We start from the raw sequence: 20,066 nt of genomic DNA, 5'->3' as shown, positions 1-20,066 counted from the left end.
TGTCTAAATTCTAGGGAACACAACCCTAATTTGTGTAATTTCTCCTCATAACTCAACCCTTGAAATTCGGGTATGATTCTGGTAAACCTACACTGCACTCCCTCCGATGCCAATATATCCTTCCTAAGATGTGGTGCACAGAACTCCAGGTGTGGTCTAACCAGGGTTTTGTTTAGCTGCAGCATAACTTCTACCCCCTTGTATTCGAGTTCTGGAGATATAAAGGCCAGCATTCCATTAGACTTGTTGATTATTTTTTATACCTGTTCATAACATTTAAATGATCTTTGTACCTGGACCCCCAAGTCTCTTTGGACCTCCGCTGTTTCTAGCTTTTCACCAGTTAGAACGTAACCTGTTCTGTCCTTTCTAGGTCCAAAGTGTATGATCTTACATTTGCCTACATTGAAATCTATTTGCCACAGTTTTGCCCGTTTACTTAATCTATCGATGTCCCTTTGTAATTTAATGTTTTTATCTACACTGCCGACAATGCCCACTATCTTTGTGTCATCGGCAAATTTGGATATGTGACTTTCTATGCCATCATCTAAATTGCTAATAAATACTGTGAATAGTTGCGGCCCCAACACAGATCCATGCGGGACACCACTAGTCACATTCTGCCAATTTGTGTAGCTAGGTATTATCCCTACTGCTTATCTCCTGCCGCTCAGCCTATTTCCGAACCAGGTAAATAATTTGCCCTCAATTCCATGGGCTTCTACCTTAGTTAACAGTCTTTTATGCCTTCTGGAAGTCCATATAAATAACATCCATCGACATTCCCTTGTACACAACTTTAGTCACCTCCTCAAAAAATTCAATCAGATCTGACAGCGAGCCACATGAGGTATAAGGACATGTGACCAAAAACTTGGTCGAAGACGTATGTTTTAAGGAACATCTTAAAGGAAGAGAGATAGGTAGATACGGAGAGGGTTAATTAACATAAGAACATAATAAATAAAAGCAGGAGTAGGCCATATGGCTCCTCGAGCCTGCTCCGCCATTCAATAATATCATGGCTGATCTGATCTTGGGCTCAGCTCCACTTCCCTGCCCGCTCCCCATAACCCTTTACTCCCTTATCGCTCAAACATCTGTCTCTCTCCGCCTTAAATATATTCAGTGAACCACCCTCCACAGCTCTCTGGGGCAGCGAATTCCACAGATTTACAACCCTCAGAGAAGAAATTCCTCCTCATCTCAGTTTTAAATGGGTGACCCCTTATTCTAAAGCTATGCCCCCAATTTTAGATTCCCCCATGAGTGGAAACATCCTCTCTGCATCAATCTTGTCGAGCCCCCTCATTATCTTATATGTCTCAATAAGATCACCTCTCATTCTTCTGAACTCCAATGAGTACAGGCCCAACCTGCTCAACCTTTCTTCAACCTTTTCATCTCAGGAATCAACTGAGTGAATCTTCTCTCAATTGCCTCTAATGAAAGTATATCCTTCCTTAAATAAGGAGAACAAAACTGTATGTAGTACTCTAGGTGTGGTCTCACCAATACCCTGTACAGTTGTAGCAGGACTTCTCTGCTTTTATACTCCATCACCCTTGCAATAAAGGCCAACATTTCATTTGTCTTCCTGATTACTTGCTGTACCTACATACTAACTTTTTGTGTTTCATGCACAAGGATCCCCATGTCCCTTTTTAGTGCAGCATTTTGTAATTTTTCTCCATTTAATTAATCATTTGCTTTATTATATTTTCTGCCAAAGTGGATAACCTCACACTTTCCCACACTATACTCCATCTGCCAAATTTTTGCCCACTCACTTAGCCTGTCTATAGCCCTTTGCAGATTTTTTGTGTCTTCCTCACAATTTGCTTTCCCACTCATCTCTGTATCATCAATCTTGGCCACGTTACACTCGGTCCCTTCATCCAAATAATTAATTTTGATTGCAAATAGTTGCGGCCCCAGCACCGATCCCTGTGGCACCTCACTAGTTACTATTTACCAACCGGAAAATGACCCATTTATCCCGACTTTCTGTTTTCTGTTAGTTAGCCAATCCTCTATCCATGCTTAATAGATTACGCTCCAGCCCCATGAACTTTCATCTTGTGCAGTAACCTTTTAAGTGGCACCTTATCGAATGCCTTCTGGAAATCCAAATACACCACATCCACTGGTTTCCACTTATCCACACTGCTCGTTACATCCTCAAAGAACTCTAGCAAATTTGTCAAATATGATTTTCCTTTCATAAAACCATGCTGACTCTGCTTGACTAAATTATGCTTTTCCAAATGTCCTGCTACTGTTTCCTTAATAATGGATTCCAGCATTTACCCAACCACAGATGTTAGGCTAACTGGTCTATAATTTCCTGCTTTCTGTCTGCCTCCTTTTTTAAATAGTGGCATTACATTTGCAGTTTTCCAATCCACTGGGACCTCCCCAGAATCACAACCAATGCAACCACTATCTCTGCAGCCACTTCTTTTAAGACCCTAAGATGCAAGCCATCAGGTCCAGTGGATTTATCTATCTTTAGTCCCATTATTTTACCGAATACTTCTTTAGTGACAGTGATTGTTTTTAGTTCCTCCCTCCCTATAGCCTCTTGATTATCCATTATTGGGATGCTTTTAGTGTTTTCTACCGTGAAGACCAATATAAAATATTTGTTCAAAGTCTCTGCCATTTCCCTGTTCCCCATTATTAATTCCCCAGTCTCATCCTCTAAAGGAACCAACATTTCTAGAGTTTAGAATGTAGACAATGCAGATGAAGGCCAATGGCGGAGCGATGAAAATCAGGGATGCGCAAAAAGCCAAAATTGGAGGAGCCCATAGTTCTCAGTGGGTTATAGAGCTGGAGGAGGATACAAATATAGGGAGGGGCAAGACCATTGAGTAATTTGAACATAAGGATGAGAATTTTAAAATATAGGTGTTGCCGGACCAGGAGCCTATGGCCTGAATTTTACAGTCAGTGGTGAAGGAACGACATTTGTCCTTGACCTCAAAAAAGTTTTAGCGGGTTCTAAAGCACAGACCCCCTCTATTCCGATGTCAGTTTGAATTTGCCGCCTTCTGCAGGGAATCTGTGGCATCTAACAACAGGGCAGGCAACAGGCAGGCTGATCAACCAATCAGATTGAAGAATTCTCACAGACAGCAAAGCAGGAAGTAAAAATCAGAGAATATAAATCACATTTAAATCATTGCTCAGAAAGCAAATTAAAGATTGGGACTTTCAAATGGGGTTAAGGGAGAAACTTAAATAGCAAAACACAAACGTGAAAAATATTTTTTTTTAAAAACCTGCAACATTTAAATTTCCTTCTGAGGGATTGGGACTCCACACTTGTAAAATTATTTTTTCAGGGTCAGAGTAGTTGTTCAGCAGTAATTATGAGTTAGTTAAAAACTCTGATTGAACAAGGCTTAACTTTTTCATTAGTCTTTACAGTGAGATTAGTGGGTAAGTAGTTCATGCCAAATCAGTGATTCTGTGCTGATTCCATCAGCGAAGACTGCAACAGTGCATCTTGTGGAGGAGCAGGATATCTCTGACAGCAATTTCCCGATTTCCGCGTTTAACTGTGCAAGTGCGGGCTCCAGAAGTTGCTGTCATTTTTACCCTGTAATAACGGCAAGCACTGACAGCCTTGCCATTATCACTACTGCAAATACCGGGCCAATGTATGTCAGCGAGCACAGGAGTGATAGGTGAACGGAGCGGTGCATGTTAGGATATTGGCTGCTGAGTTTTGGATGACCTCAAGTTTACAGAGAGTGGAGGATGTGAGACCGGCCAGAAGAGCATTGGAATAGTCATGTCTGGTGGTAACGACATGGATTATGGTTTCAACATCAGATGAGCTGAGGCAGGAGTGGAGTTGGGCGATGTTACGGAAGCTCAGCTCAAGATCAAATAGGCCACTGAGGCTATGAAAAATCCATTTCAGCTTCAGACAGTGGGCAGGGAGGGGGATGGAGATAACTGGTAATCTCACTGAGCCATTGATGAGGTGTACATGATCTATTTTTAAATGCAGTGCAGGTAATTTCACTATTCCATTAGTATTACTGTGTTCTTCACAAACCAATTTAAATTCAGTGCCAAAAACTTACTGAAAACAATTAACCAAGACGTAAAATTATCAGCGAAGTTTAAACCTAATACGAAAATATCAATGAAATATCAGCAAAATATTAATACCCGAAACAATTTCTCTAATGCAGAGAGATCATTTTTCCTCTTTTCTGCTTCTTTGGCAGTAAAGTTTTCTTCATCAGCTATTTCTTGTTCATATGCCAAGGAAGCATCCTGTACAAAGAAAATTAAAGCATTCATTATTTTGAAACATCTTTTCTAATACTGTTCTGATTAAATGAATACGAGAACAAGTAATATATTTGAGTAGTTTAGAGGGGAACATGGTTTCAAAAACTCAATTTATCTTCATTTTCAGATTAGATATATGTGTGTGTAGCAGGATCATGAGATAGGTGGGGTGAAATTGGTCGACGTTTCGGGTTCATAGTGGATCAATGCCTGTTTACAATATGCCCGATTTTATTTTCTATACATAATAACTGGGAGGTTTCAACTCAGTAATAAGTACATACATTGAATGGGTTGAAGTAATTCACCAGGTAATTCCTGTTATAGTTTGTTAAAACAGCTGGTTGAATGTGGACAGAGTTTAAGGTTCTGGTGAATAAAACCAAAAATAATGCACAGGGTATACATGTGAGCATAAAATAAATCATTCACAATCTTCAGAGTATTGGAGACATGTGAGGGAAGTGATTTATTGCACATTGCATGAACCTACCCAAAGATAGCTTTGAAGGATACAAGGGATGGAGAGAGTTGGTGCTTGGGGTAGGGAGCCCCCCCATCGTGACACAGTTTGCACACTTGAAACGTTTAACTTGCTTGTTCAGATGCTGCCTGACCTGATGATTGTTTCCAACGGTTCAGATTTCCAGCATCTACAATTTTTGATTTTTGTTCAAGATACTTTTCTATTGAGAAGCAATTCAGGGAAATGGGCAAGAAGCTGAGAAATAGTCTTAGCTTCCATCTGTTATCCACTGTCAGAAACACTATTGAACTTAACCTTTCTCAGACATTAAGCTGTGTTTGTTGTCCAGCAGCTTATCATCATCAAATATAAATCAATGATTTCCCTATTGATACCAGACAGCGTGGGGGCGAATTTCCGCAGGGGTTCTCCCACTCATCCACCATAACTTTACTTATGCCGTTTTTTTTCCAGGGCTCTTCCACCAATGTTAAAGAAAGAAAAAAAGATTTTCATTTGTATAGCACCTTTCATGACTACTGGACATCTCAAAGTGCTTTAAAGCTAATGAAGTACCTTTCAGGTGTAGTCACTGTTGTAATAGAAACATAGAAAATAGTTGCGGGAGTAGGCCATTCGGCCCTTCAAGCCAGTACCAACATTCGAAATGATCATGACTGATCATGCATTTCAGTACCCTATTCCTGCTTTCTCTCCATACCCCTTGATCCCTTTAGCCGTGAGGGCCACATCTAACTCCATTTTGAATATATCTAACGAACTGGCCCCAACAACTTTCTGTGGTAGAGAATTCCACATGCCCACAACTCTCTGAGTGAAGAAGTTTCTCCTCATCTCGGTCCTAAATGGCTTACCCCTTACCCTTAGACTGTGACCCCTGGGAACATTCTTCCTGCATCTAACCTGTCTAATGTGGTAAGGCGGCAGCCAATTTGCTCATAGCAAGCTCCCATAAACAGCAATGTGATAATGACCAGATAATCTGTTTTTGTTATGTTGATTGAGGGATAAATATTGGCCAGGACACCGGGGATAACTCCCCTGCTCTTGTTGAAAATATTGCCATGGGATCTTTTACGTCCACCTGAGAGAGCAGGTTTAACGTCTCATCTGAAAGACGGCACCTCCAACAGTGCAGCATTCCCTCAGCTCTACACTGGAGGGTCAGCCTGGATTTATGTGCTCAAGTTACAGCAGACAAGCAGGAGAACCCAGGCATAAACACAGCTGTGTTTAGTAAATGGGGAAGTGTGATGTTGCCAATGGTTGGTTGGAAACAGGGAATCAAAACTGGATAGAGTTTATCACAGAGAAATATGAGGTGATACATTTTGGGAGGAAAAATAAGAGCAATATACCTTAATTATAGAATCAGAGAATATTGCAGCACATAGGGAAGCCATTGAGTCTTTCGAAGAGCAATCCAGTTAGTCCTATTTCCCCACTCTTTCCCCATATCCCTGACATTTTTTATCCGATTCCTTTTGAAAACTACTACTGAATCTGTTTCCACTGATCTTTCAGGCAGTGAGTGAATTCCAAATCCTAACCACTCATTACGTAAAAAAGTTTTTCCTCATGTTGCCTCTAGTTCGTTTGCCAATCACCTTAAATCTGTGTCCTCTGGTTACTGACCCTTCAACCACTGGAAATTGTTTCTTTATTTAATCTGTCGAAATCATTCATGATTTTTAACATCTCTATCAAATCTCCTGTTGTACCATTTAGCTTGTACTGTCTCTCCACATTTTTCCTACTAAAATGTATCACCTCACACTTTTCTGTGTTAAATTTCATCTGCCATGTGTCCATCTATTCCACCAGCAACCAGCCTATCTATGTCTTCTTGAAGTTTAGTACTATTTTACTCATTGTTTACTACACTTCCAAGTTTCGTGTCATCTGTAAATTTCTAAATTGTGCCTGTAAGAATATAGGCTTAGGAGGGTATTTAGAAGTTTCAAAGGTTAAATAACTAAAGCCTTGGCTTGAATTACTGCTCTTCAAAATAAATTGCTTTTAGGCCTTCAATGTGACTAATGTGACTAATGGTTCTTATTGCAAGCTAAAGGAGGGAGGTCCAGTTTGAGACATGAAGTCATTAGCTCTCATCACTCCCTAGATGTAGCCATGCTTATCAGAGAAGTCTTGTTATTTGTTGAAATATCATCCAATATAATCCTTTTTAAATTATTTTTCAGTATTAAAGCTTTGCGAGGTTGCAGTTTAATATTAAGTTTGCTAGACTGGTTTTATTTCTCCTTTATTAGAATTAGTAAAGAAAATGATGTTTAAGTTAGGATTTCTTTACATCAAGAATTGTCACTAGTTTCAAGGGGGTCAAGTTTCGGGCCGCGCCTAGAACGGCGCAGACCCGACATGGACGCCCGTTTTTCGCGCCTAAAGCGCGACAAAAATGTATCTTGCAATTCTCGGGCTTCCTGCAGGTCCCTCGGAGCTCGGCGCGGTGCGCAGACATCAGCAGGGGGCGGAGCCACAGAGTCGCGCCGATTCTGCAAATGCAGGGGGGCGGGGCTAAGTCAAATGAGAGAACATCATGCCAGCAGCCCTGCGCGTGCGCATTGAAGCGCGCATGCACGCGCAGTAGCCCATAAACATTGGCACTCAGCCATTTTTAAAGGAACTTGAAGAAAAGTGCTGATTTGTCTTGTGAACCTCTGGAAAGGCTTGGGATTGAATTTTGGTGATTTTTTGTGCCTGAAGGATAGCTTTTAGCAGCACTGTTGAAGAAATCACCTGCTGAAATCAGTGAATGCTGCTTTTCACTGCTAAACTTCCAGAACAAGTGCTGCATAGGTGCATGCAAAATAAGGACTGTGTGTTTTGAAAAATAAGAGTGTCAATTCAATACAGCAATGGAACAACGTCCACCAAGAACAAAGAATTTCTTGCATGAGGAAGTGGAGATATTAGTCAACGTCATTGAGCAGAGATGGCAGGAGCTAGATACCAGCAACAGTGGTCGCATAAAAGTGCCACCCAAAGAAATGAAGACACGCTGGAACTAAGTTGCAGAAGATTACTGCGCAGTGGTGCATACCATGAGATCTGGAAGCCAGTGTAAAAAGAAATGGCATGACCTTGGTCAAGTAGTTAGTGTAAGTAATATTTTCATTTTTTAATGTAATCGTAATTGTAATGTGACTATCTGTATGTCCCACCCTGCAGAAAGACGCACTCAGTAAAAAGTTATATTTTACTCTTTGCAGAAGAAATTGGCCCACAAGAAAAGGGAAGCAACTCGAACAGGAGGAGGCACGCCCAATCTGCATCCACTGACACCCTTGGAACAGAGGGTAGCTGCTATGATGAGTCGTACATGGAGAAAAGCAATCAGTACAGCACAAGCTGGGCCCGCACACGAAGAAAAGGTTAAGTCCTGAAAATGCACCGTGGCCCTTCAAATCAACCTGCTGCCTGGCCTGCTATGTGTGAGAGTACTCATGCCATCCATCCTGCCCCCTCCCTTGCTGCTAAACATTTGACTGTTCTGATGTATTTTGCAGAACATGATGATGATGATGATGATGATGATGATGACGATGCTGCTGCTGCCAACCCTGAGGATCCTGAAGATACAGAACAAGGACCTGTACAACCAGATGCGGATGATCCAGACTGGATGATGGCGGCGCTAACTGAAATGTCTACAGGGGAGAGCTCCCAAATTAATGTTTATGAGCCCCCATTAAGGGGCATCAGAGTTTCAACCCCTTGCATAGGTCCTGGTTCCATCTTCCATGGTTTTGATTCCAATGTTGCGGGTCCCAGTGGTGCTGCTGGTGTAATGCAGCAGTTTACAGCCAGTGCACCACCATCCGAGCCTGCGCCTCCCACTCGCATAGGTTCTGGTTCCACCTTCCATGGTTTTGATTCCGATGTTGCGGGTCCCAGTGGTACTGGTAAGATAATGGAGCAGTTTACACCCATTCACCCACCATCCCAGCCCACAGCTCGCACTCGAGTGCTGTCGTCTGGAACACCGAGCGGCCCACCGTCCCAGCCCGTGCCTCTCTCTCTAGTACTGCCGTCTGGAACACCGAGCGCCCCACCGTCCCAGCCCACGCTTCCCTGTGTAGTGGTGCCGTTTGGAACACCAAGCGTCCGAACCTGCGCCTCCCAGTGTAGAGGTGCCGCAAGGCAGACCCAGGCAGAGAGGAGATTGGAGACACGCTCTCCTGAGATGCAACGTGGAACAGATGCGGCTCAGGTTGTGGCATTGGGTATGGAGACCAATGAGCTTACCCGATCACTCATCGGCAGCGTCAATCCAGTGGGTGAAGAGGTGACGGTACTGACGGGAGAAATAGCAGTAATGACACGGGAAATTAGGGGAGGAATGTCCGAGGGAGTGCAATCGACAGCACAGGCCGTCAGGGAGGGCATGCAAGTGACGGCACAGGCCCCCATGGAGATAGCTGCTGCAATAAGGGCACACAGCCCCGCCAATCAAATGACACCCCCATGAAGAAGTGAACATTCACTGAGATGTGGATGAGAGATGGTTGCAGCCTATCTTTGCTGCTTTTGTTCTTGTTCTTGATGTAGCTGTAGTAGTGTTTTTCAAATTGAAATAGATTTGTAAGTTTTGTAACTTTACAACTGATAAGTGATCTTAGGATTTTTAAGTGATCTTATAGTGTAAATGCTCTCACTTTTTGTAACTTTTTAAATTTTGCACCTAAAAGTGATCTTGAAGTTTAAGTGATCTTAAGTGTAAGATTTTTCACATTGAAATTGTTTTCTTACTTTACAAGTTTATAAGTGATCTTAAAGTTTTTAAGTGATCTTCAAGAGTCATGTTAAAAAGTAGTTTGATACAACAAATATTTTATTACAGTGACGTTAACTTTTCAATAAAATATTTTTTCATTAAAACTGAATCATGTTCCATTAACACAACACAACGTAGGAACAACTCCAAAAAATAAACATGTCCATGTGGAACAGTGGTCGCAGAGCCCTCAGGCATCAGTAATTGAAGTGTTCACGGATGAGCTGCTGGCGCAGGGCTCGAGCAATCGTTAAAGGAGCACGATGGGCGGCCCTCCTCCGACCTCGTGCTCTGGCATCAGACACTTGCATGCTTTCCTGATCATCGTCATCATCCTCATCCTGCTCTTCCAAATCACTATCATCAGGCACTGGACCCTCATGTGGGTCTTCTGGTTCCACTACCAGCTCCTGCTGCCTCATGATGGCTAAGTTATGCAGCATGCAGCACACAACAGTGAAGTGACCGACAATCTGAGGAGAGTATTGCAAGTGGCCTCCGGAATGGTCCAGGCATCGGAAACACTGTTTCAATATGCCAACGGTCCTCTCAATGATGCTGCATGTCGCAATGTGCGCCATGTTGTATTGACGGTCAGCTTCCATCCGTGTCACGCGTAGGGGCGTCACGAGCCAGGTGGTCAGGCCGTACCCTTTGTCTCCCAGTAGCCAGCTCTGCCCTTCTGACTGTTGCTCAAACATGTCAGATATAACGCTGTCGCGTAGGATGTACGCATCATGGGTGCTGCCAGGTTATCTCACATCGACTGACATGATGCGCTGCTTGTCGTCACACACAAGCTGCACATTGATGGAGTGGAAACCTTTTCTATTCCTGTACTGCTCGGAATCCTCCACAGGTGCTCGCAAGGCTATGTGGGTACAATCAATGCAGCCCTGTACCTTTGGGAAGCCAGCAATCCTGAAGAAGCCCACAGCTCTCTCATGGATCGCTTGCGCGGTCATTGGGAACTTGATGAAGTCATTCCTTCGCACATACAGTGCAGCCATGACCTGGTAACCGCAGCCATGTATTGCACGTTGAGAGATGGCGTACACATCTCCAGTTGTAGCCTGAAACGATCCTGAGGCATAGAAGGCAAGTGCAGTTGTTAACTTCACTTCAACAGACAAGGCAGTTGACGTTCTGCTGCTGGGCTGCAAATCTGCTCTCAGATGATCACAGATCTCAACGACAACTTCTCTGCAGAAACGCAGCCTTTTGACACAATCAGCCTCGCTCATGTCCAGGTACGAGCGCCTGGCTCGATATTGCCGACGTGGGTAAGGTCTCCTGCCCATCAGCTTACGGGCTATGACGTTCCTGGTGCGGTGAGCTCCAATCAATTTTCTCCTATGCAGTGAATTGTTGGCGAACCATTGTATAATCCGCGGTGTTGACAATGCAGCACCCATTTTGCAATTACAGATTTAAGTTTCAAACTGGCTATCTGGCTGCCTCTCCCTGTCCCCTGGACGAATAGCGTCCCTCGCAGCTCGAAGGCTGCTTGCTGTGTCTTCGGCCGCTGTCAGCCACTGCTGCCGCCCCTATCCCGTGGCCGAATAGCCTCAGCTTCCCTCGCAGCTCGGAGGCTGCTTGGTGTTTCTTCGGCTGCCGTCGAGTCACTGTCGCCGCCCCTGTCTCCTAGATGGAAAGCTGGCCTGAAGGACCGCAGCTCGAAGGCTGCTGCTGCTTCTCACAGGTAGGAATATTCAATATTTTGTATTTGCTTTGTTTATAATTTTTTATTGAGGATGGCTCTTTATTTGGATGGCTCTTTAAGACTGTTGAATGCTTGTAGAATTTAATTACATCCCTTCCCCACCCCCTCCTCATGCCCTACGCCTGATTTGTAACCTATGCCTTATTTGTAAAGTGTAGGCAAGGTTTTTCTGAGCATACAAAAATCTACACTTACTCCATTCTAAGTTAGTTTGGAGTAAATTTTCACTGCCTAAACTTTCAAAACAGGCGTAAGTGGCCGGACACGCCCGCTTTTGAAAAAAAAATCTGTTCCAAAATGAAACTGTTCTAACTGACTAGAACTGGAGCAAACTAAATGCTGAGAATTGCAATTTCTAATATATTCCATTCTAAACCAGTTGCTCCAAAAAAATAGGAGCAACTCAGGCTGAAACTTGACCCCAAGGTCTCCATTAACTGCTGAATAAGGACAGCTCATAGAGAGGCTAAAATCAAATATAAGGGAGGCCCAGGCCTTGTCTGTGCCTGGACGTGTACGTGCCAATCCCACGATTGGGTAGAATGGGGCTAAGGATGCTAGATGATTGGATGAATTTCGCCACAATTTAGATTTTTGGGGTATAACTGTGGGGACTGTAGCCACTCTTAAATTAGAGGTTCGAGCTGGGGGTGGACGAGGATGAATTGCACGAAGTACAAGGGACAAAGTCACAGCCCTACCTAAGGATCAACGGGGTAATATAACTCTCAATTGTTCCTTGTAAACTGCTGCTCACACATTGCATGAATGAAGTCTTATTTATGCTTAAATAAACATCATAATTGTTAGCAATATGGAAGCAGCTTCGAATGACTGAACAGACAGTCCAAAAGGACTATAAATTTATTACAGGTCTTGTATCCCCAAGTCCAAACTATTAAAGTGTATCAAAACCAGCAATGGTCCTAGTACTGACCCATGGAGAGCACCACTATACACCTCCCTCCAGTCTGAAAACAGCCATTCACCACAATTCTCTGTTTTCTGTTCCTTAGCCAATTTTGTATCCATGCCGTTCTGGCCCCTTGGGCTTCAATTTTGCTAATGAGCCTATTATGTGGTATTTTATCAAATGCCTTTTGCAAGTCCATATATACATCAACGGCACTGTCCTCATCCATCCTCTGTGTTAGCTCATCAAAAAACTCAATCAAGTTAGTCAAACATGATTAGCCCTTAACAAATTCGTGCTGGCTCTCCTTTATTAGTCCATGCTTGTTAAGTGGCTGTTAATTTTCTCCCAGATTATTGTTTCTAAAAGCTTCCCCACCACTGCGTTAAACTGACTGGCCTGTAATTGCCAGGTTTATCCTTCTTCCCTTTTTGTACAAGGGTGTAATATTTGCAATCCTCCAGTCCTCTGGCACCACCGCTGTATCGAAGGAGGGTTGGAAGATCGAGGCCAGCACCTCTGCAATTTCTGTTCTTACTACTCTCAGCAACCTAGGATGCATCACATCTGGACTGAGTGACTTATCCACTTTAATTACTAACAGCCTTTCTACTACTTCGTCGGTATCTATTTTTTATCTCATCCAACATCCCAGCAACCTTCTCGGTTGTAGTCCAAATTGGCACCAACGACATCGGTAGAAAGAGGGATGAGGTCCAGCAGGCAGATTTTAGGCAGCTAGAAAATAGATTAAAAAGCAGGACCTCATAGGTTGTAATCTCTACTACTGTGCGAGTGACTATAGAAATAGGAGGACAGAGCAGATGAATACATGGCTGGAGAGATGGTGCAGGAGGGAGGGCTTCAGATTCCTGGGGTCAGTTTTGGGGGAGGTGGAACCTGTACAGGCCGGACAGGTTGCACCTCAACAGAGCAGGTACCAATATCCTTTGCTAGTGCTGTTGGGGAGGGTTTAAATTGAGCTGGCAGGGGAATGGGCACCAGGATGTTGCAGTAGAAAGAAGAACCGAAGGGAAAAGGATTGGGCGAGATGGATAGCACTAAAGCAAGAAATAGTAAGGTATTAGGTGGGGTCAGACTAAGAGAGAATACAGGATGGTCTAAGATAGATTTACAGTGTATGTATGCGAATTCACAGAGCATAATAAAAATTGTTGGTGAGCTGTAGGCGCAAATAGGCACATGAGAATATGATGTTGTGGCAATAACAGATGACTGGCTCAAAAAAGGGCAGGATTGGGTATTAAATATTCCTTGATATAGGGTGTTTAGGAAAGATAGGGAAAGAAAGCTAGAAGATGTTATGGCGGTATTGATTAAGGAGAATGTTACAGTGCTGGAGAGAAGCGAAGTCCTGGTGGGGTCGAGGACGGAATCGATATGGCTAGAGTGTGTCAGCTGTGGCTCAATGGGTAGCACACTCACCTCTGAGTTAGAAGGTTGTGGGTTCAAGTCCCACTCCAGGGACTTGAGCACATAAATCTAGGCTGACACTCCAGTGCAGTGCTGAGGGAGTGCTGCACTGTTGGAGGCACTGTCTTTTAGATGAGACATTAAACTAAGGCCCTGTCTGTCCTCTCAAGTGGACATAAAAGATCCCATGGCACTATTTTGAAGATGAGCAGGGGAGTTATCCCCCGTGTCCTGGCCAATATTTATCCCTCATTCAACATAGCAAAACACATTATCAGGTCATCATCACATTGCTTTTTGTGGGAGCTTACTGTGCGCAAACTGGCTGCCGCATTTCCTACATTACAACAGTGACTACACTCCAAAAGTACTTCATTGGCTGTAAAGCATTTGAGACATCCGATGGTTGTGAAAGGCGCTATATAAATGTAAGTATTTTCTTTCTTTACTAGGTGTATTCTATAGGCCACCAACTAGTGGGAAAAATATGGAGGAGCAAATTTGTAAAGAAATTACAGAGCGATGCAAGAATTATAGAGTAGTGATAATGGAGGACTTCAACAATACGAATATTGGACTCAATTTTCCCTAGTGATTTGCACTGTTTTTTTGGAGCAGGCTGCTCTTTTTGGCCTAAGTTGAAAAACCACAGTTTCCCCAATCAATTTGCACTAGCGTAACTCAGTTACTTATGATTTTTTTTGTTCAGTTTTTTTTTCAGCCAAAGGGAGTGTAACCTGCCACCTACACCAATTCTGGCCATTTAGGGAAGTTTGGCCAGCTGAGAGTTACTCTAGTTCTGCTTAGACCAGCATATGTTAGGCGAGCATATGTGGCCTCTTCAGAAGAACCTTCAGGAGAGTTAAGGGAATCGGCGCAGGTAAGGAAATCGGCACAGCAGATGCCCGGACATACTAAAAGAATTGAAAAATACAAAGCAGCAACTTACCTCCAACCCCACCCGAAGGCTGTCTAGTCCCATTCTCGGTCCCCGGTTCACTCACACAGAGAGAGAGAGAAAAAGAGATAGAGAGAGAGAGAGAGAGAAAGAGAGAGAGAGAGAGAGAAAGAGAGAGAGCGAGCAAGAAAGTGAGAGAGCAAGAGAGAAAAAATGGGGACCGAGAATGGGACCGGACCGGGAGATTGGGGACCGAGAATGGGACCGGACCGGCAAGCCCTTCGGGCGGGGTTGGAGGTAAGTTGCTGCTCTGTGTTTTTCAATTCTTTTAATGTGTTCTGAGCTGGCTGTATGGTTCACTTTGCAGTCTCAGCTTGCATTGTGTCCCTGGTTACCATGGCAGCCCGATCTTTTTGGCGCAGATCAAGACTCCACCTCCAAAACTAAAAGTCGGGTTACGCCACGCCAAAATTAAGAAATCCAATGGGGAAACTTAGAATTTTTTTTTGGCCGTACTTAGACCCCTAAAAATTGGGCGTAACTTTTCAAGTACGCCAAAAAAATGCTTTGGGGAAAATTGAGCCTATAGACTGGGATAGAAATAGTGTAAAGAACAGAGGGGGGGGGGGTGGAGGAAGAATTTCTGAAGTGTTTTCAGGAGAACTTCCTTGATCAGTATGTTTCCGACCTAACGAGGAAGGAGAAATTGCTGGATTTAGTTCTGGGGAATGAGGTAACTCAAGTTGAGCAAGTGTCAGTAGGTGAACATTTAGGGAACAGTGATCATAGTATCATAAGGTTTAGATTTGCTATCTAGAGTAAAAATACTAAATTGGAGGAAGGCACATTTCAGTGGGATGAGAATGGATCTGGCCCTTGTAAATTGGAATCAAAGATAGGCAGGCAAAACTGTAGTGGAACAATGGGTTGCTTTTAAAGAGGAAATAGTTTGGGTACAGTCGATGTACATTCCCGCAAGGGGGAAAGGTAGGGCAACTAAAGACAGGGCTCCATGGATGGCGAAAGAGATAGAGTAATATCAAGCAGAAAAAGAGCACGTATGACAGATGTCAGGTCAAGAATACATCTGAGAATCAGGCTAAATATAGAAAGTATAGAGGAGAAATGAGAAAGAAAATAAGAGGGGCAAAGATAGGGTATGAGAATAGAATGGCAGCTTACATAAAGGGTAATCCAAAGGGAGGCATATAAATAGTAAAAGGGTAGTAAGAGGAGGCATGGGACCAATTAGGGACTAAAAAGGTGACCTATGAGTGAAGATGGTAAGGCTGAGGTGCTCAATGAGTACTTTGCATCTGACTTCACCAAGGAAGAAGATGCTGCCATAGACATAGTGAAAGAGGAGGCAGAGAAGATATTGGATGGGATAAAAATGAATAAAGATGAGGTACTAAAAATGCTGGCTGCACTTAAAGTAGATAAGTCACCAGGACAAGATGGGATGCATCCTAGAACGCTGAGGGAAGTGAAGGAAGAAATAGCAGAGGTATTGGCCATTATCTTCCAATCCTCCTTAGAAACAGGGGTGGTACCAGAGGACTGGAGAATTGCAAATGCTACACCCTTGTTCAAAAAAGGTTGTAAAGATAAACCCAGCAACTAAAGGCCAGTCACTTTAACCTCGGTAGTGGGGAAGCTTTTAGAAACAATAATAAGGAACAAAATAAACAGTCACTTGGACAAGTGTGGATTAATTAAGAGAAGCCAGCACAGATTTGTTAAAGGCAAATCGTCTTTAACCAATTTGATCAAGTTTTTTGATGAGGTAACAGAAGGTTGATTAGGGCAATGTGGTTGATGTAGTGTACATGGACTTCCAAAAGGTGTTTGACAAAGTGTCACATAATATGCTTACCAGCAAAGTTGAAGCCCATGGAATAAAAGGGACAGTGGCAGCATGGAAAAGAAATTGACTAAGTGACAGGAAACAGAGTGGTGGTGAAAGGTTGTTTTTCAGAATGGAGGAAGGTATACAATGGTGTTCCCCGGGGTCTGTTCCAGGACCACTGCTTTTCTTGATATATATCAATGACTTGGATTTGGGTGTACAGGGCACAATTTCAAAATTTGCAGATGACAAAAAACTTGGACGTATAGTGAAAAGTGAAGCAGATAGTAATAGACTTCAAGAGGACATAGATAGGCTGGTGGAATGGGAAGACATGTGGCAGATGAAATTTAACGCAGAGAAGTGCGAAGTGATTAATTTTGGTCGAATGAGGAGAGGAAATATAAACGAAAGGGTACAATCCTAAAGGGGGTGCATGAACAGAGTATATGTGCATAAATCGTTGAAGGAGGCAGGGCAGGTTGAGAAAGCAGTTAAAAAAAACATACGGGATCCTGGGTTTCATAAATAGAGGTATAGAGTACAAAAACTTGGAAATGATGATGAACCTGTATAAAACACTGGTTCGGCCTCAACTGGAAACTTGTGTTCAAATCTGGGCACCGCACTTTAGGAAGGATGTGAGGGTCTTAAAGGGGGTGCAGAAAAGATTTACGAGAATGATTCTAGAGATGAGGAACTTTAGTTACGTGGACAGACTAGAGAAGCCAGGGTTGTTCTCCTTGGAGCAGAGAAGATTGAGAAGAGATTTGATGGAGATGTTCAAAATCATGAGGGGTCTCGACAGAGTTGATCGAGAGAAACTGTTCCCATTGGGAGAATGGTCAAGAACCAGAGGACACAGATTTAAGATGATTAGCAAAAGAACCAAAGGCAAAATAAGAAAAACAATTTCTACGCAGCGAGTGGTTAGGATCTGGAATGCACGGCCTGAAAGGGTGGTGGAGGCAGACTCAATCAAGGCTTTTAAGAGGGACTTGGATAAGTACCTGAAAGAAAAAAAATTGCAGGACCAAGGGGAAAGGGCGGAGAGCTGACACGAGCTCGACTGGCCAAATGGCCTTCATCCGTGCTGGAATCATTCTATGGGCTCAATGTTCCCCAATGCCATTTTTTGGCGTATTGCCAGAGTTACGCCCGTTTTTCTTGGCCCCAACTACTCCAAAAGAAAAGTAGCAACTTTCCCCGTTCTATTTTTTGAAATTGGCGCGGCGCTGCGCAGCTTGTCCTTTAGCTTCAGGGAGGGGTTGGAGCCTAATGCCTGCGCCGGAAAAAACGATGTCCCCCCTTCTGCACATGTGAGAGAAAAAAAAGGATGTTTTTGCCGTGATTCCTATGGGTGCGCGTGCGCAGTACAGCTCCCGGTCTGCATTCGGCCATATTTAAAGAGCGTGTGTGAGAACTTTAATTCTCAGTGGAAAAATCGGAGCTGCAATACAAGATCCAACGCGGCTCAAGGACCAAGAGTTTCTTACAGAATGAAATGGAGGCACTAGTTACTGTAATTGAGGCCAAATGGCACGAGCTGGACACCAGCAGAGGTCACATAAAAGTTTCACCAAAAGAAAAGAAACAACGCTGGAACCAACTTGCAGAAGATTACTGTGCAATGGTGACCATCCCGAGGTCTGGAGGCCAGGGCAAAAAGAAATGGCAGGACCTTGGTCAAGTAGTTAGTGTAAGTAATATTTTAATTTATTCAATGGGATTGCAATTGTAAAAGTGACCAGCTATATATGTCCCACCCAGCAGAAAGACACTGTAATGACTCAAGAGTCTGGTTATTGTAAACTCACTCAGGTGCAACCTGATCCATCTTTATTCCAGCCCAAGAGTGCCAGCTTGACAAAGACACACAGCTTATATACAGGTGACCAAGCACACATGTCACATGCATACAGGCCAATGACCTTCGACCGCCGCACTCTCTGGTGTCTGGTGACCCTCAAGCATTAATACATAACAACATCCCCCTTTTAAAATTTTAACAACAGTCTTTTTACAAATTAAGATGGTCTGGGGCTTTCCTCTCACAAGTTGATCGGCTCAGTTCAACTTTGGCTTTGGGCGAGCGTTCTGAGTCCGTTGAGACTGAGGGCTGAGTAGCCGATCTGATGGGAGTGGTCATGACCACATCAGAGACTGAACGTTCAGAGTCAGTAATGTCAGCAGAGTCTTCTGATGAGTGAACAATGGTTGGTTGATCACTGACTGCATCTTCCTCACTCGATTCTAGTTCATCCGTGTGCCGCAGTTTAACCTGGTCAAGGTGTTTCCTGCCTGTTTGCCCATTCTTAAGCACGACAATAAACACTCTGTTACCCTCCTTGGCTATAACAGTGCCGGCAATCCACTTTGGACCTTGACCATAGTTCAGTACATAAACTGGATCGTTGACCGAGATGTCACATGACACGGCAACATGATCATGACACCATTGCTCACTTTGACGTCTGTTTTCATTCAAATCATGATCATTCAAATCAGGATGAACAAGAGAAAGCCTGGTCTTGAGATTTCTCTTCATCAGTAGTTCAGCAGGAGGAACCCCAGTAAGCTTATGAGGTCTTGATCTGTAACTGAGCAATATACATGACAACCGTCTCTGCAGTGAGCCCCGAGTTACACATTTCATACTTTGCTTGATGGTTTAAACAGCACGCTCTGCTTGACCATTAGAAGCAAGCTTGAATGGAACTGACCTCACATGTCTGATGTCATTGAGTTTCATGAACTCCTGAAACTCAAGACTTGTGAAGCAAGATCCGTTGTCGCTCACAACAATGTCAGGCAAACCATGAGTAGCAAACATGATACGAAGGCTCTCAATGGTAGCTGTAGATGTGCTGCATGACATAATAACACACTCTATCCATTTAGAATATGCATCTACAACGACAAAAAACATCTTTGCTAAGAACGGGCCCACAAAATCAATGTGGATCCTCCACCATGGTTTGGATGGCCACGACCAAAGACTCAGCGGAGATTACGCTGGTACTTTACTTAGCTGCGTGCAAGTATTGCACTGATGCACGCATGATTCCAGATCAGAATCAATTCCAGGCCACCATACATGAGACCTAGCAATGGACTTCATCATGACAATATCAGGATGAGTGCTATGAAGTTCACATACAAATTTTTCTTGTCCTTTCTTCGGCATGATTACACGATTACCCCACAGTAAACAGTCTGACTGAATGGACAGCTCATCCTTGCGTCGGTTGTAAGGTTTGGTCTCCTCACGCATCTCCATAGATATGGCAAATCAATCACCACTGAGCACACATCGTTTCACAACCGATAAAATAGGGTCATGGCTGGTCCAGATCCTAACTTGTTGAGCAGTGACAGGGGTTCCTTCACTCTCAAAAGCATCCATTACGAACAGTCGATCTGCAGGTTGAGGCACCTCCATCTCAGTTATGGGTAAGGGCAGACGACTCAGTGCATCGGCATAATTCTCAGTACCAGGTCTATGACAGATGACGTAATCAAAGGCAGACAATGTCAGCGCCCACCTTTGAATGCGGGACGATGCATTGGTATTAATACCTTTGTTTTCCGCAAACAATGAAATGAGTGGCTTGTGATCCGTTTCTAGTTCAAAACGAAGACCAAACAGG

General features: G+C 43.5%; 1 protein-coding gene across 6 annotated transcripts in view; it reads right to left on the bottom strand.

Annotated features, from left to right (window-relative positions):
- LOC139250576 (uncharacterized) overlaps positions 1–20,066 on the bottom strand; it is a 336,890-nt gene that overhangs the window by 132,441 nt on the left and 184,383 nt on the right. For all 6 annotated transcript variants that reach the window (XM_070872975.1, XM_070872969.1, XM_070872972.1 and 3 more), the window contains one exon: positions 4,192–4,299. In XM_070872975.1, coding sequence (XP_070729076.1) covers positions 4,192–4,299 — 108 coding nt within the window. The remainder of the gene's footprint in view (positions 1–4,191; positions 4,300–20,066) is intronic.

The sequence above is a fragment of the Pristiophorus japonicus genome, unplaced genomic scaffold (genome assembly GCF_044704955.1).
Source record: "Pristiophorus japonicus isolate sPriJap1 unplaced genomic scaffold, sPriJap1.hap1 HAP1_SCAFFOLD_393, whole genome shotgun sequence".
NCBI lineage: Eukaryota > Metazoa > Chordata > Chondrichthyes > Pristiophoridae > Pristiophorus > Pristiophorus japonicus.
The sequence above is the reverse complement of the archived record's forward strand: the minus strand, read 5'-3'. Positions and strand labels throughout refer to the sequence as shown.